Here is a 13,661-nt window from a genome sequence, read left to right as displayed (position 1 = left end):
ACTGTATTTTACAACCTTATTACAAAAAAGGTTATTACAAAAATAAATTAATTCTATAAATACATAAGGAACCCAATTCAATTTCCTATGTTTCAACAATCGTTTATTTTTCCATTTACCTCATTTCGGTGGGTATCGTGCAAACTTTGATGTCTTTACGGTAAACTATCGATTTACTTTCTTTTACTTTTTTATATGTTGCCAACTTTGCCAGTTTCCCGTGCCAGCCGGTATTCGACGGTCTATTTTGTTTTTTTTCAGTCTTTTGTTGAGGAAATTGATTTTGCGGTAAGACTTTTTGACATTATAATATTTGAACGCTTTACTCTTGTTAAATATTAAAATTACTAAATGTGAATGTTTGTGAACTTTTTTAATGTTTTCAGTGTAAGTTAATTGATTGCTATATTTACGTTCAGGACTTTCAATGTATATTATAGAAATAGTAAATAAAAAAATTATATACGTTTCATGTAATTAAAATGGTAGACCAGCTGATCCACCCGATGGAAACTGGTAAGTATTATCAATATAAATAGTACGTAATTTGTACATAATATATATTTGTCGTTATGTGACACCTTAGGCTACAAGGGAGGTTTCTTGTAGTCTAAGGTGTACAATACGCAGGTTAGTACCAGCGTATTGTACAATTACACTACAATATCTCAGTGTTTAAACCGAAACAACTAATAAACAATTTACTTAGTGACCGAAATAAGTGACAAAGTGAGATGACTATATTACATGTTACGTAGACATAATATTCCAGACTATCAGAATAGATAGCATGGGTGGTACTAAGGGTAAGCATATCGCACTTTTATGAAAAAAAAAGAAATTTATGAAATTAGATTTTCTTTTTTGTATTTTTTACTTAATCCAGTATTGTTCTAGGTAGTGCGAAATAGTGATGAGATATTTTTTTTAACAACTATTCTTTGCTGTTGGCCGTATCTGTCTTTTACATCTTGAACGATCGGCGATGAACGGGGCGAGAGTAGATGGTACTCTAAACCCGCGGAAGGACTTATGGAACTGTTGAAGGCCAACTCCTGACGGATATGACTTTAGGCTGCGAACATCGCTAGGGGTTCGAACCTCGGCTTAGGCTGTCGTAATTTCGATCCCCGTTTGAATTGGACGGGAGATCGATCGGAGGGGGGTGTGGTATCTGAGGCTCATGTATTTGTATAGACGACGGTTACCACTAATAATAAGGTGGGTAGACACCGAGCTTGTTATTCCAGTCATTTAATAAAAATATGGTTATACGTACACACTACATATATATATTTATTCATTTACATCATACTATGCGAACTTTACAGTTTTCCAATATGCCTTTAAGAAGATTACATGCATGTATGTATGTACTCAGTAATTACAAGGAAAACAATCTTCATTTTATTTTCTACCTAAATAATCTGTTGCCATCCTACGAAAATCAAGTATATTAGAAGTAAGTATGTTTAGATCTGAACATCGACTAACAACACCGCTAAGAATACTCAATTCCACAGAAATATTAAATGAGTAGATAATTAAAAAATACACAAAGTATATACAATATTTAAATATAAACGCCATCTGAATAAACATGAATTGAATTTACGTTCCTTTATATATAAATATTAATTTACGGCTCAGTCCGAAATAATTTCTGGTGAAAACTGTTTCAATGATTTCTTAGAATTTATTCTACATTACAAAGTCAAATTGTAACCAATAAAACGGTCGACACGGGTCTAAATGTTTACAAAATATAATAAAGGTCAACGGACTAAGAATTTGGTATAATTTTTTTTAAGTCATGAATATGGAATCGTGCACGTGCCTTACCACTTAGTGCCTTACGTGCCTTGCCTTGCAAGATGTTAGGATGAGAATGAAGTCAGATTAATTAGCTCATACTGGAAAATTAATCACGATGGTTTCCAAAGATAACATAGTAATTGCTAGTTGGATTTTTGGATACCTGTAATAACGATGTAGCTTGTTGGAAATCGTACTTTACAGTTTATATATTTATTATATAAATATTTTTATACCGACGACGAGACAAAATATAAAGTCGTTTTCAGTTTTCAACATATATTACTTATTTATAATAGTTTTTATAATTACAATGTTTTTTCTTGTTTTATGAAATGTAGGCTGCCAGTAACTGTTAATTTACAAAATCGGTCGACTACATTTTCAGCGTAGCATTCGAGAATAGTTCCGTAATAATTTCTAATATAATTTTATTTATTATGTACTTTTAAATATCACAGACAAAAACATTATACCTGTATCAAAAATTTGTAAAATGACACTGGCATATTATTCTGACATATTTATATTGTCAGAGCAATATATATATATATATATATAACCAAAAATTTCCAAAATATTTCCAATTTGTTTTTAATGTGAAATAAATACATTAATCATTCTAAATAGGTGAATCAAAATGGCGACAAGCGCCGAAGCAGAAGTAGAGAAAATGAAACTTTTAGAAGAGAGAATCAAAGCACCGTCGATATGGGGTCGTGTGCCGTGTGGTATTAGGTTCGAAGATTTACAGGTACTGTCCGACCAAAGTTACAGCCGAAAATGAAGGTATCGCTAGTTTCATAGCAAATTTTCGAGTTTTGGTTTAATTTAAAATTGTTTTTATAACTATCGAGATATATTAATTGTTGTTTCTTTCGTTCTTCAATAAAAGAAATAATTAATTATTAAAAGAATGTTGAGAAAAAGATAAATTGTGTATTACAGAATTATTTGAACAGTATCGCATATACGTTTATGAAATATTTTTTTTTCATATTTATTTTACATTTTCAGTAAATGAAGGCATAAGAGCTTATTACTCTGGATAATAACGCATGAGTTGTTTTTAAATTAATGAATATAGAATGGTCTAGAATTTGGCGGGCTACCAGTGGAGTGTAATAGGATGAGAAAAGTCAGGCCAGTTATCCCATAGTAACGAATTTACTAGCCACAATGGTTTCTGAGCCATTGCGTTAAAGTCAACCTAACTGAGTACATTATTAATAATGGGACTTCTAGTCCGAATTAGAGCTAATACCCTTTCTTTCTATACTTAAGAGTCTCGAGTCTCAATAATAACACGGGAATCATGTATTTTGAGCATGTGAAGATTACCGCTTAGTTCCAGATGGACCAAGAGATAAATCTTAAAATAAAGTTACGATTTTAGCTGAAATTTCAATAAAGATAGACATACAATTTCAGTTTCGGCTTTAATATCTAGTTTTGGTCGGACTCTACTTGCAGGATAAGAGGTATGAAGATGCTGTAAGGTTGTTGAAGAAGCATTACTTGCCTGAAGAGGTTTGTAACATCTAAGTGTTTTATTAGAACATGTGAATTAGAATTCAATTTGGAAGTCGTAACTGTTTTACTTTCAACCATGTAATGAAAAAAAATACGCACAATATTATAAACACTGTAATTAGTATACAGGTATTTTTAATTCTTAAACAAATAATATACACCAATCTCTAACCCTCAAATAATGTGCCTTTCTAAAGATGAAAGTATATTAAAAATCGATATCACATCATATATATCATTCTGATAATCCATTAATCAATCAATAACTTTGGACAATTCACACTTCGTCATCTAGTCCTTAAATAACCAGAATTATACTATGGGTATTGAACAACTGAAAGGAATATTTAAATACCTACTATCTTTTTTGTAAATAGATGGTATATATAAAAACACCCAGACTAATAGACATATTTATAAATAAGTTAATGTGGTGCTGGGATCGAATCAATGTATTAGGTACATATTTATATTATTTCTCTAATCTGTAATACAAGCTCTGTTTACTATGGGACTAGATGGCGCTGGAATTTCCGGGGATATTATAATCCTTTCTTGCTAAACAATTACTATACTCAACTATCTAACTAAAACTCTTTCAGATCACGTATAGATCTGTCAAAATTGCTGAAGACCAGGAAGGTACTGATGAATTCGTACACAACCTTCGTATATGGATGAAGGATAAAGTTTCCATGGCTGCTGTTAAAGAGGGAACAGAGAAACTAGTAGGCGTACTTATAATGAGGATACAGGAAAAGAGTAAGTGTTCAAAGCAATAAGATTAAAATAAAATATGTTTATTCATGTAGGTTTATTATAGACTTATAATATTTCAAAATCTACCGTCAGTTTGGAGTGCTTTTGAGTCAAGAAGAACTGAAAAGAAATTCAGTTTTTATTCTTTTCAACTGAGCTAGTATCAACAATAAGAATATGTAATATAACCTTCACGACTCTCTCTCTCTCTCTCTCTATGACTGATTTCCTCTTATTAATTGTATAACCAGTTGGTTATATATTCAATATTTTTTCTATTTGAGTATTTAATTGAATTAGTGCTAATTGGCGGTTTGTATTCACACACTTAAACTTAAAAATGTAAAGTAATAATAAAATTATTTAAAAGAGCAACACGCAAGTTTTTGCTCGTTCTTCTTGTAATGAGACAGCTTCCCGAATGAGTGGTAGATTAAACAATGTAATGACTATTCAAAAGTGCTTCAATGTAAGTTTATTTGAATAAATGATTTTCTATTCTATTCTATTCTTACTCTGATCTCACATGGGGTAATCAGATATATTTTTAACTGTCGTTATAGTGACGAGCAATAACACTTGATATTTCAAATTTTTGTTTGGTATATTTGAATCAAATATAGCGCGGAGTGCATTGTTGTCTCTTGGACTAGTTTTGTTTGTTATTAGTATTGGAGTTAGTCAAAAATATAAATTGACACAATTGTTTTTGGTAATAGCAAGATTTGAACTTGATGATTTGATCTAAGTAGCAATTATAATCCACTAGGCCACGACGTCATCACCAATAAGTAGAGTACGAGATTAGATATATTGATAATGTTGTGATTGTTAATAATTTAAAACTGCATTGTTTTCGCATAAAGTGGGTTCAATCGCTGTATAAGTAAAAATATTTTTTCCTGGTTATTTATGTATGTAATATTTATGAGTACATGTTTAAAGATTTTGTTACGGTTGTTTACAATTCTTTACATTACATAAACGAGATGTACCATGATAATATTATTTAAGAGCTCCTTATTAGTCTGCCTATCCGGCTGCCTGGTCAGTCTGTAAATAAGTACATGTACCTATTACCACAGATAACATAATCTATTACGTAAGTACGTATGTAAATGCGTAGGAATGAAGATAATATTTTAAGGTGTTACATATGAATGTGGATGGGTATAAGGGTAGAGGAAGGCATAAAAGAGATAGATGGACTGTATGAACGATGATGTGGTAAAAAAGGGAGTAAATAACGAGATGACTGCCAACAGGGACGAATGGAAAAGAAAACACATTATCCCGACCCTAAATAAATACGATAAGGAAAAAGCCGATAATGACCAATTACGTACGTACCTGTAGATACACTTATTTACATAACATCTCATAATAATAATATAGGCTACTGGAAGTCGTAACTCTATACAGATGCAGTCGTGGGAATCGGTTAGTTCGAAAGAAATAATGTCATAAAAAGCGAACAATAATAAAATGTCTACAGTCATAATATTGATGCGATACATTCACAAAGGCGGGCTTCCTTCGAATCACTATTCGGAATCTATTTGCGTATCGATTCGAAATAAACTCGATTTCGGCCTGTATCGATGGCCGTAACATTAGGGGGCAGATTCCTTGAATGCTTTGAGCCTAAATTTTTACTGCATCCGTAAAAAGAATTCCGATTCAGCTGTAGGATTTCGGCGTTGGTGCGAGTTGAGAATAGAACGAGAGAATGATAAGCGTGGATAATTTCTGTGAAATATTTCTATTACTAAAACTAAAATATTGAATTGGTCCACTAATTTTACTTAAGTACTTATGAATTAAAGCTTCGTGTCCGTCTATGTGATACAATCTATCTTCACGTTAAATTGTGTTAAGATCTACTCAGCTGATTAGTAATTAAAAGGTAACTAACACATATACTTTTGCATTTACAATATCAGTCTGGATTATTGACTTTGTATAGTGATATAATATTTACTAGTATTGATTATTATAATTATAATCAGAGGTATGTTGGGGAAAATTCAAGTAAAATGTAAGAGTGGAAGGTTAGGAGTTACTAAAACTACGTTATTTTGCTCCGATTATTTTTCTTCTGTTGCTCACAAACATACATAATAAAAATAGAAACACTAGCAATACATTTTAAAACTCAGGATTTTTAAAATATTATTTAGGATAGGTTGGTTGGCGCGCACTCCCTTGAAACAAGGTTAGGTTTTTGTCTGTAATATCACAGAAGTGAGTTATACTAAAATAAATAAAGACTACTCACATTCTTTTTAACATTATAAATTTTTTTTCACAATTAAAATTATTATTTTTATAAAATAAACATATTAAATTATTAATTACTCTGGAGTTCATTTATCAAAGAGAAAATGTACGTAATTTTAATTGTTTTGGTACTTATTTAATTGTATTTCCCGTAATTCTATTGTACAGAATTAACGTAAAACACATACATAAATTTCACTATACAAAGGCAGAGTTATCACACCGAAGATCTGAAATATTTAACAAATTAATTATCTTACGGAATGAAAGTCAACAAAGTTTGTTTATGGGTCAGAAACTGACTCATAAATTATACTAAATTAAAGCATTTTATAGCAATCAAATTGGATATTTCAATTGGCTACCCTTGACGAATAATTCCGCTGTGTATAAGGCAAGGGTAATAAAATTGTCCGCAACGCTCGCAATCAAATTGACAAATTTCAATTTAACACAATACAATCCGCGGAAAAATTCTAATTTACCAATTTCAATACAATATACGATGGTATTGTTGGAGCTTATAAAGTTTTAAAGGACAGAAGTACTTACTTCTGGCATATATTTGTAGGATTTAAATAAACAAATATAAAATGTTAATGTCCTTTATTCATAAGGCTGTTACAAATATATGATAACTTAAATCAATTGTAATTTCAATCGATAACAACTACCAAGAAACTGCTATATTTTTAAATACGATTACCAATTGCAATAATTTAAATTTAGGGTGAATACAATAACAGATTATGCTATTAGAATAATAAAAATATATATTACATCTGTAATTCACCTGGTGTTGCAGGTGCAGCGGTAATTACTATCACATATAAAACTTTTAGGGAGAAAAGGGAGTAGGGGTAGATAAGGAAGAGAATGATTATAAAAGAGACAGGAGGAAGGAATATGGGCGTCCAAACACCTAATTACAATGCCAAATGCGGTCATACTTAAAGTGCTATTACATAGCATTGGTATTGTAGAGGGTATGGTATTTCTGGATCTACCCGGTCCGTTTGTGCTTAATGTTTGTAAAGTCCATGGTTAGCCAGTGTTTCTACGAGTTCCATAAAAATGGATTAATCTGTTTTCCTTATCTCATATGATTTGTTTTTTCTTCCATTCATTTCTACTCGCAGTCATTTCATTATTTACTCCCTTTTTGTGAATCATCTTTTACACAGTCCATTCATCTCTTTTTCGGCTTTCCTCTGCCCTTATAGCATCCACATTGATATTTAACACTTTCTTTAAAGTATTTCTCTTCATTCCTATATTGACTGCTTTTAGTGTACAATAATATAATACACTTTACTCTGACAAAGCCACATGAAACTATTAGTTTCGAGAACTACATTCATTGTAGACATCCGGACAGAGGATGGGATCACAATGATTTAAGGTTATTATCGTCTATAGTCATCTATACGTCTGACCATAAATGACTTCCAATAAATTTCCTGAAATTTAACATTTTAATAAAAGATTTGGACGAGTTGCTGATAATAATATAATCATCAAATAAAAACTCTTTTATTTATGTAGGACATTTTACCCTTACGATCGTTAATTTTTTGTTAAACGCTAAAGTTTTTGAGTATGAATGGATAGATAGATGTTTGTTACTCTTTCACGAAAAACTATTGAAAGGATTTTGATTAAACTTTTCAGTAATATAACACGACAAGTGTAAAATATACAAGAACATACGGTCAAATTGACAACCTCCTTATCAATGTTGTTCAGAAATATAATTCATTGCATGACTATATATAAACAGAAAATCAAGTAGAAATAATCTTTATTAAAATAAACTTAACATAGGCACTTAGAATATTTTTTTTATTTTACCACTCATTCGGAATGTAGACTCATCACAAGAAACTTACGTGTTGCTCTTTCCAATAAAAATTTTGTTCTAAGTAAATACACATTATTAATAACATTATTTTGTTTTTCGAAACATTTTTCGACCTCATTAGGAAATCATAAGTCAGGTGCATACTATGCATTCGACACAGAGTGGAGTTGATTTTTTTTCATTTCCCGCTATATCTTACATTTGCGCCAATATTCTTGTACGTAAATTGGATTCCAAGTAGTCGATAGGGATAGGTCTATATTAGGGGAAACGTTGACGCTCACGAATGGGGAACAACGAACAGACAAAACGTAAGGTACAATTCTGCATTTCCACTTTTACAGTTACGGTTGTAAAATTGTAAAATTAGAGCTAACCATAAAAGGGGACAAATGAAAGTGTAGCATTTTACGAGACGTGCCATTTTGCGACATCTTATTAAAAATATAGATTGATCTAGTTAATGTATAATAATTTACGTATTTATGCTTAATAAAACTAACTTATGACGGCTTGGTCTAGCGGTCTAGCACACGCTTTACCTCTGATGGTTGTGGGTTCGATTCCTCGCACTGTACAAACATTTGTATTCATGAGTATGATTGTTTATATCGGTCTGATTGTTTTCTATGTATGTATTTATAAAAAAAAGAAGTATTTATATCAGTTATCTAGTACCGATTACACAAGCTCTGCTTACCGTGGGACTATGCTGCTGGGTTATGAATTTATTAAAAAAAACTTGTTACCGATATTGAGAATGATTATTCGTGTATGATGATGGAATGATGGTCTCTAATCAGCTAATTCTATATGCAGTGAAGGATGAAAAGATGAATAAGAAAATAGTTTGTTTTTAGCGGAGTTATTTAGAAACATTGAATATGAAATTAATAGAAATCTAATACAGTTATCAGCTGTTTGAACTTATGATATTATTATTTATTAATGTCTATTATTAGTTATTTCTGTCAATTATTATTTTTTATGTATTAGTTATTAAATTTTAATAGTAATGAGTATTAATAAATTATAATTTAGTATTTAGTGGCATGTTACGCCTTGTTAGCCTCAAAGGTTGTAAATTTGAGAGATTTCGCATCAATATATATTTGATTGACTCTCTGGTGACGGAGGTAGTATTAACAGATCAAATTTATCACTACTACATTGAATTAAAATATACTCAGCGAAATCACGGCATATCATGGTTGTGTATACCATAATTTACGCGATTGAGAATGTCTATGAACATTCCATGTGGGATAAGTCGTGAAGTTATGATTATTATATATTTTTTTATTTCAAGGTGCATTTTCCCGTACATTCAGCCGCGTGAAACTGACACATAATCCATTGTACACTACTGTGATGACATTCTACAATGAAGTGGAAAAACCAGTTTGTCTATTCCAAAAATTAGGTGTAAGGAAGTACTTCAAAATTTACGTATTGGCGTTGAAAAATAGATACAGACATAGAGGTTAGTTGGAAAAAGTAACGACTTAATTAATGTTCTAAAATGTGATATTTGTTTCTATTCTCGAGGAACTAGCAACTGGTACTAGTTACTAAAAAATATAATTTGAATGTCATATTTTAATTAACTTTAGTAGCTCATAACTTTGTAAATTATGTATATGTATATATTAATATACGGACTACATTTGTCTGAAACAAGGTACTTTTCAAACAGATTTTTTTTCAGAAATCGCTGTAATAATTCCGGATTAAAATATCCTAATAATAATATTACATTATAATCTTCATTAAAAATTAAGATTTAATCGTTTTAAATATTTTTTTTCTTCTGTGCTATAATTTGCTTGTTTTTTATAATAATCTCCGAATAAATTAGGATCACAAATTCGTATATGAGAGCCATTGAGGTATTATGTACTTAGGTAATATACTAAAGAATTCATCGCACTTGCACTTTTCGCTACTGCCCGATATAATTAAGTAATACACTTGATTTAGTTATATGTTAGATACCAGATTGTATTCTAGTATTTTAATGTATCAATCAATTGTTTTCTTTGATGAATGATTTAGTTTACCTACTTGTATATCTACATGCTGTGCTGTGTTATATACATATTACATACTGTCAAAATAATGGAAGTAAAGATTGAAAATGATTAAGTAATGAATTAGACGAATATTTTCGTGATGAAGTATACGTTATAACTTTTAATTTAGACGATATTTTCTTCTTATATTGCGCTTGATGTTTCGATTTCTTATCAAATGCAGCTTTATTAATACCTCAATGGCAAAATCTAAAATATGTTCTTATTTATTTCTAGGCATAGCAAAGGAAATGCTTAAAGCAGCTATACCACTAGCAGCAAGCGCCAACGTGCCAGCAATTGCTGGAATATTTACCACTGGTCGCACACAACAGATTGCTGACGAACTGGGCTTCTTGAAGTTTAATGAAATCTACTATATTAGATATTTGATAGATGAACAGGTACGACTAAGCGACGATGGGAGTCATTAGTAGAGGCAATGAGAAATGGCGATACTACGTCATGTCACCCGGCCCGTTCATTTGTATTTTCTGATGGGAAACGCTCTATATAAGATAGGCGTTGTACTACTCAACTAAGAGAAAAGCATAAGTCACAATGTAATTTTTTTTTCTATTTAGGTAACTGACTATTTAGGCAAACATAAATATTTTTTTTTATGTATGATAATGGAATGGTGCACCCGCGCTAACGGTTTACGCTGACGTGGCACCAGTGGAGGATGATAAGATGAGCATGAGGTCAGGTCAGGTCTGACATGGTACATTGCTAGCAATAAGATCATCAGTCCACATTACTAACGACCCCCTTTTCCCCACTTACATATATTAGGCATATATATGTTACATACAATAGAATGATGCCTGGACAGCGTGGTAATAGTACCACTAGTGTAACCAGGTCGCAGGTTTTCGAATAACAAAATAATATGTCATACGTTTATGATGGTCTCGGTGGTCTAGCGGACAAACAAGGAATCGAACCCGCGACAATTGTAAGTAAAGCGGTATGAGAAACCGCTAGACTACCGAGGTCATCAGTTTACATGTGAAATGTAAATTGTCTTTTAGATTTCAAGTGGCAACTTTTGGGATAGGCTTAGCCACATCTGTCCTTAAAATGTGTTCTAACGGTTTTTCGAAACGGTTCCCGAAGACTGTTTAGACTTTTATAGGCTCGTACATTATTCATGTAGATTGGTTTTGTAAGAAAGCGTACAGCGTTCCTTGTAGATTATCCTAAAAGGACACATCTGCGACATACATCATCTTGTTTTAATGCTGGTACCTATTGGAATCATGAATAGCATTTTGTATCAACCGACAAGAGAACTACTAAAAGCTACATGTACTGACGTAGTCAAATCAAATTTGTTGAGCAAAACTCGCTAAACGATTACTTAAATGACAAACGTGCATGGCAATAGTTGTTCATGCACGGGATTTTAATTTAATGTTAGACATAGACACCTATATAAGGATACATTATAAATAAACTGGCTTTAAAAAAAAAGAAACTAAGTTGATTTTCCTGTCAATTCAATTCAATTGAATCTGTATACTGAACTGGACGGTAGGGAAAAAATATTAATACGAGTACAATAAACTTGATATTTATAAGCGGCTAAAATGTCGTAAATGAATAAATGATTTTTGATTTTATTTAACAGAATAATACCTACAATAAATGAAATTTGCACACCTCTCATAATGTATGAACTTTAACAAGAAATTATAAACACCTTATTATGTCTTACATTCAAATTGATTTGTATTTATTTGCAGAAAATAATTAGTTAATAGTAAGATGTTTTATTATTATTATTGCCAACTCTTTAATTACCGCAATTTATGTGCACGTAAATTATAAATATTATAATTTAAAAATAATGTCTTATAATTCATAATTATAATTATATATTAACAATATTAATTATATAATACAAGGAAGATAAAAATCATCAAATATACACTCCCCAATATCATAAAAATTCTTATACAGCAACAATTAGTCTTTTTTTATTTACTCACTTACTTTTCCCTCAAATTATTTATTTCTTATTTGTAGTATTTTTTTGTCTTTAGATTATATTCGGGGATACTGGTCTTGGTAACTACGGTGCAGCGCTGATGGGCTACCGGATACCAAATGTGGTGGAGCCTCAGGAGTTACAAGCACAGCCTTCATCACGGTTCAACATACAGGCGATTAATGATGATGATGATGAAGGCGATGAATTATGATGATTTCTTTGTTATAAGTACAATGTTGTTATAACTGAATATGTTTTATTAAATAAAATATTAATGGTTTGTACAGAATCGTTTTAACTGTGTAATATTTTCTTATCTGTGGTTTTGTTTTCTTTCACTAAAGTAGACTAAAAAGTGGTCTTCGTGGGTACCTGAGTCTCACAAATTTCAGCTACGAAGCAGCTTGCTTTGTGAGGTGTTGCGAAATTACAGGTAATCACATGGCGTTCACCATTAGGGCGTCACTCTAGATTACCATAGTGTTCATGTATATATGTTACTACTTAATCATATTAAATTCTACGTCAAATGAGTCGTCAACGTTTGCTATTTTATTTATACAAAAAAGTCCTTTTTTACTACCTATTAATTTAGTTATGGAGTCTTACTGCCAACAAATTCTACTAATATTATGAATGCAAAAGTTTGTGAGTATGGATAGATGTTTTTATTCTTTTACGCAAAAACTATTGAACGGATTTTGATGAAGTTTTACAGTAATATTGCTTATATATCAGAATAACATATAGGCTGTAAACTAAAAAGTGATTATGTAAATTGGGCGTAATATAACGATAACTGTGATGCAGACGAAGTTGCACAGATCAGCTATTGTTTATATAAGTACGTGTTATCTGTGGTGTTGAAATGATAGTTCGGTAATTACGGATGTACTAATTGTATATCTATTAAAATTGCCCGTTTATTAATATTTTTTATAACAAAAAGCTTATTAGATACTTTATATAATTATGTGAATATGTGTTTTTATTTTATTATTGTAGGTTTGTTTCAATTTCTATCAGAGAATATATCAATTATTCAAATCAATTCGGATAATGTCGGGTGAGATACTTAGTATGTATACATTATTGAAAACAATCTTTTAGGTAACGTCAAGCGATCCGTTTTTAATGAGATTAAGATACTTATCTAGACGTCTCAACAAAGTTAGATTAAATAAGTTATTTTTCCGATGAATTTATAAAGAAACTTAATTAGTTAAGTTCTCAGACAAAAATGCCCCATTATTGGAAAAATTGTAATTTTCAAAATTTTGCTATTTATGAGACAACCTCTCGTCAGTCCACAGATGTTATTATTTATTTTATAGTGTACCGAATT

The 13,661-nt window shown here is 31.0% G+C and overlaps 1 protein-coding gene across 2 annotated transcripts; it reads left to right on the top strand.

Annotated features, from left to right (window-relative positions):
- Positions 1–388: 388 nt before the first annotated feature.
- LOC131850128 (uncharacterized) lies at positions 389–12,591 on the top strand. 2 transcript variants are annotated; one of them, XM_059200297.1, is made up of 7 exons: positions 389–516; positions 2,446–2,569; positions 3,289–3,345; positions 3,951–4,110; positions 9,558–9,731; positions 10,558–10,724; positions 12,369–12,591. In XM_059200297.1, the coding sequence occupies exons 2-7, from the start codon at positions 2,456–2,458 to the stop codon at positions 12,525–12,527; spliced, it is 831 nt and encodes a 276-aa protein (XP_059056280.1). In that variant the 5' UTR covers positions 389–516; positions 2,446–2,455; the 3' UTR covers positions 12,528–12,591. The 2 variants fall into 2 exon arrangements, with proteins under 2 accessions (XP_059056280.1, XP_059056281.1); XM_059200298.1 differs by lacking the exon at positions 389–516 and having other exon boundaries at positions 2,378–2,569.
- Positions 12,592–13,661: the final 1,070 nt, after the last annotated feature.

Source organism: Achroia grisella, unplaced genomic scaffold (genome assembly GCF_030625045.1).
Source record: "Achroia grisella isolate CSIRO2021 unplaced genomic scaffold, CSIRO_AGI_Agris_v1 utg702, whole genome shotgun sequence".
Taxonomy (NCBI): domain Eukaryota; kingdom Metazoa; phylum Arthropoda; class Insecta; order Lepidoptera; family Pyralidae; genus Achroia; species Achroia grisella.
This window is presented reverse-complemented; position numbering and strand designations above follow the sequence as displayed.

Bases quoted from the DNA above. Each gene is read 5' to 3' on its own strand.
- LOC131850128 (XM_059200297.1), top strand. From the start codon at position 2,456: ATGGCGACAAGCGCCGAAGCAGAAGTAGAGAAAATGAAACTTTTAGAA. The intron at 3,346-3,950 runs GTTTGTAACATC...AAACTCTTTCAG, and splicing joins AGCATTACTTGCCTGAAGAG to ATCACGTATAGATCTGTCAA. The intron at 10,725-12,368 runs GTACGACTAAGC...TTTTGTCTTTAG, and splicing joins GATATTTGATAGATGAACAG to ATTATATTCGGGGATACTGG.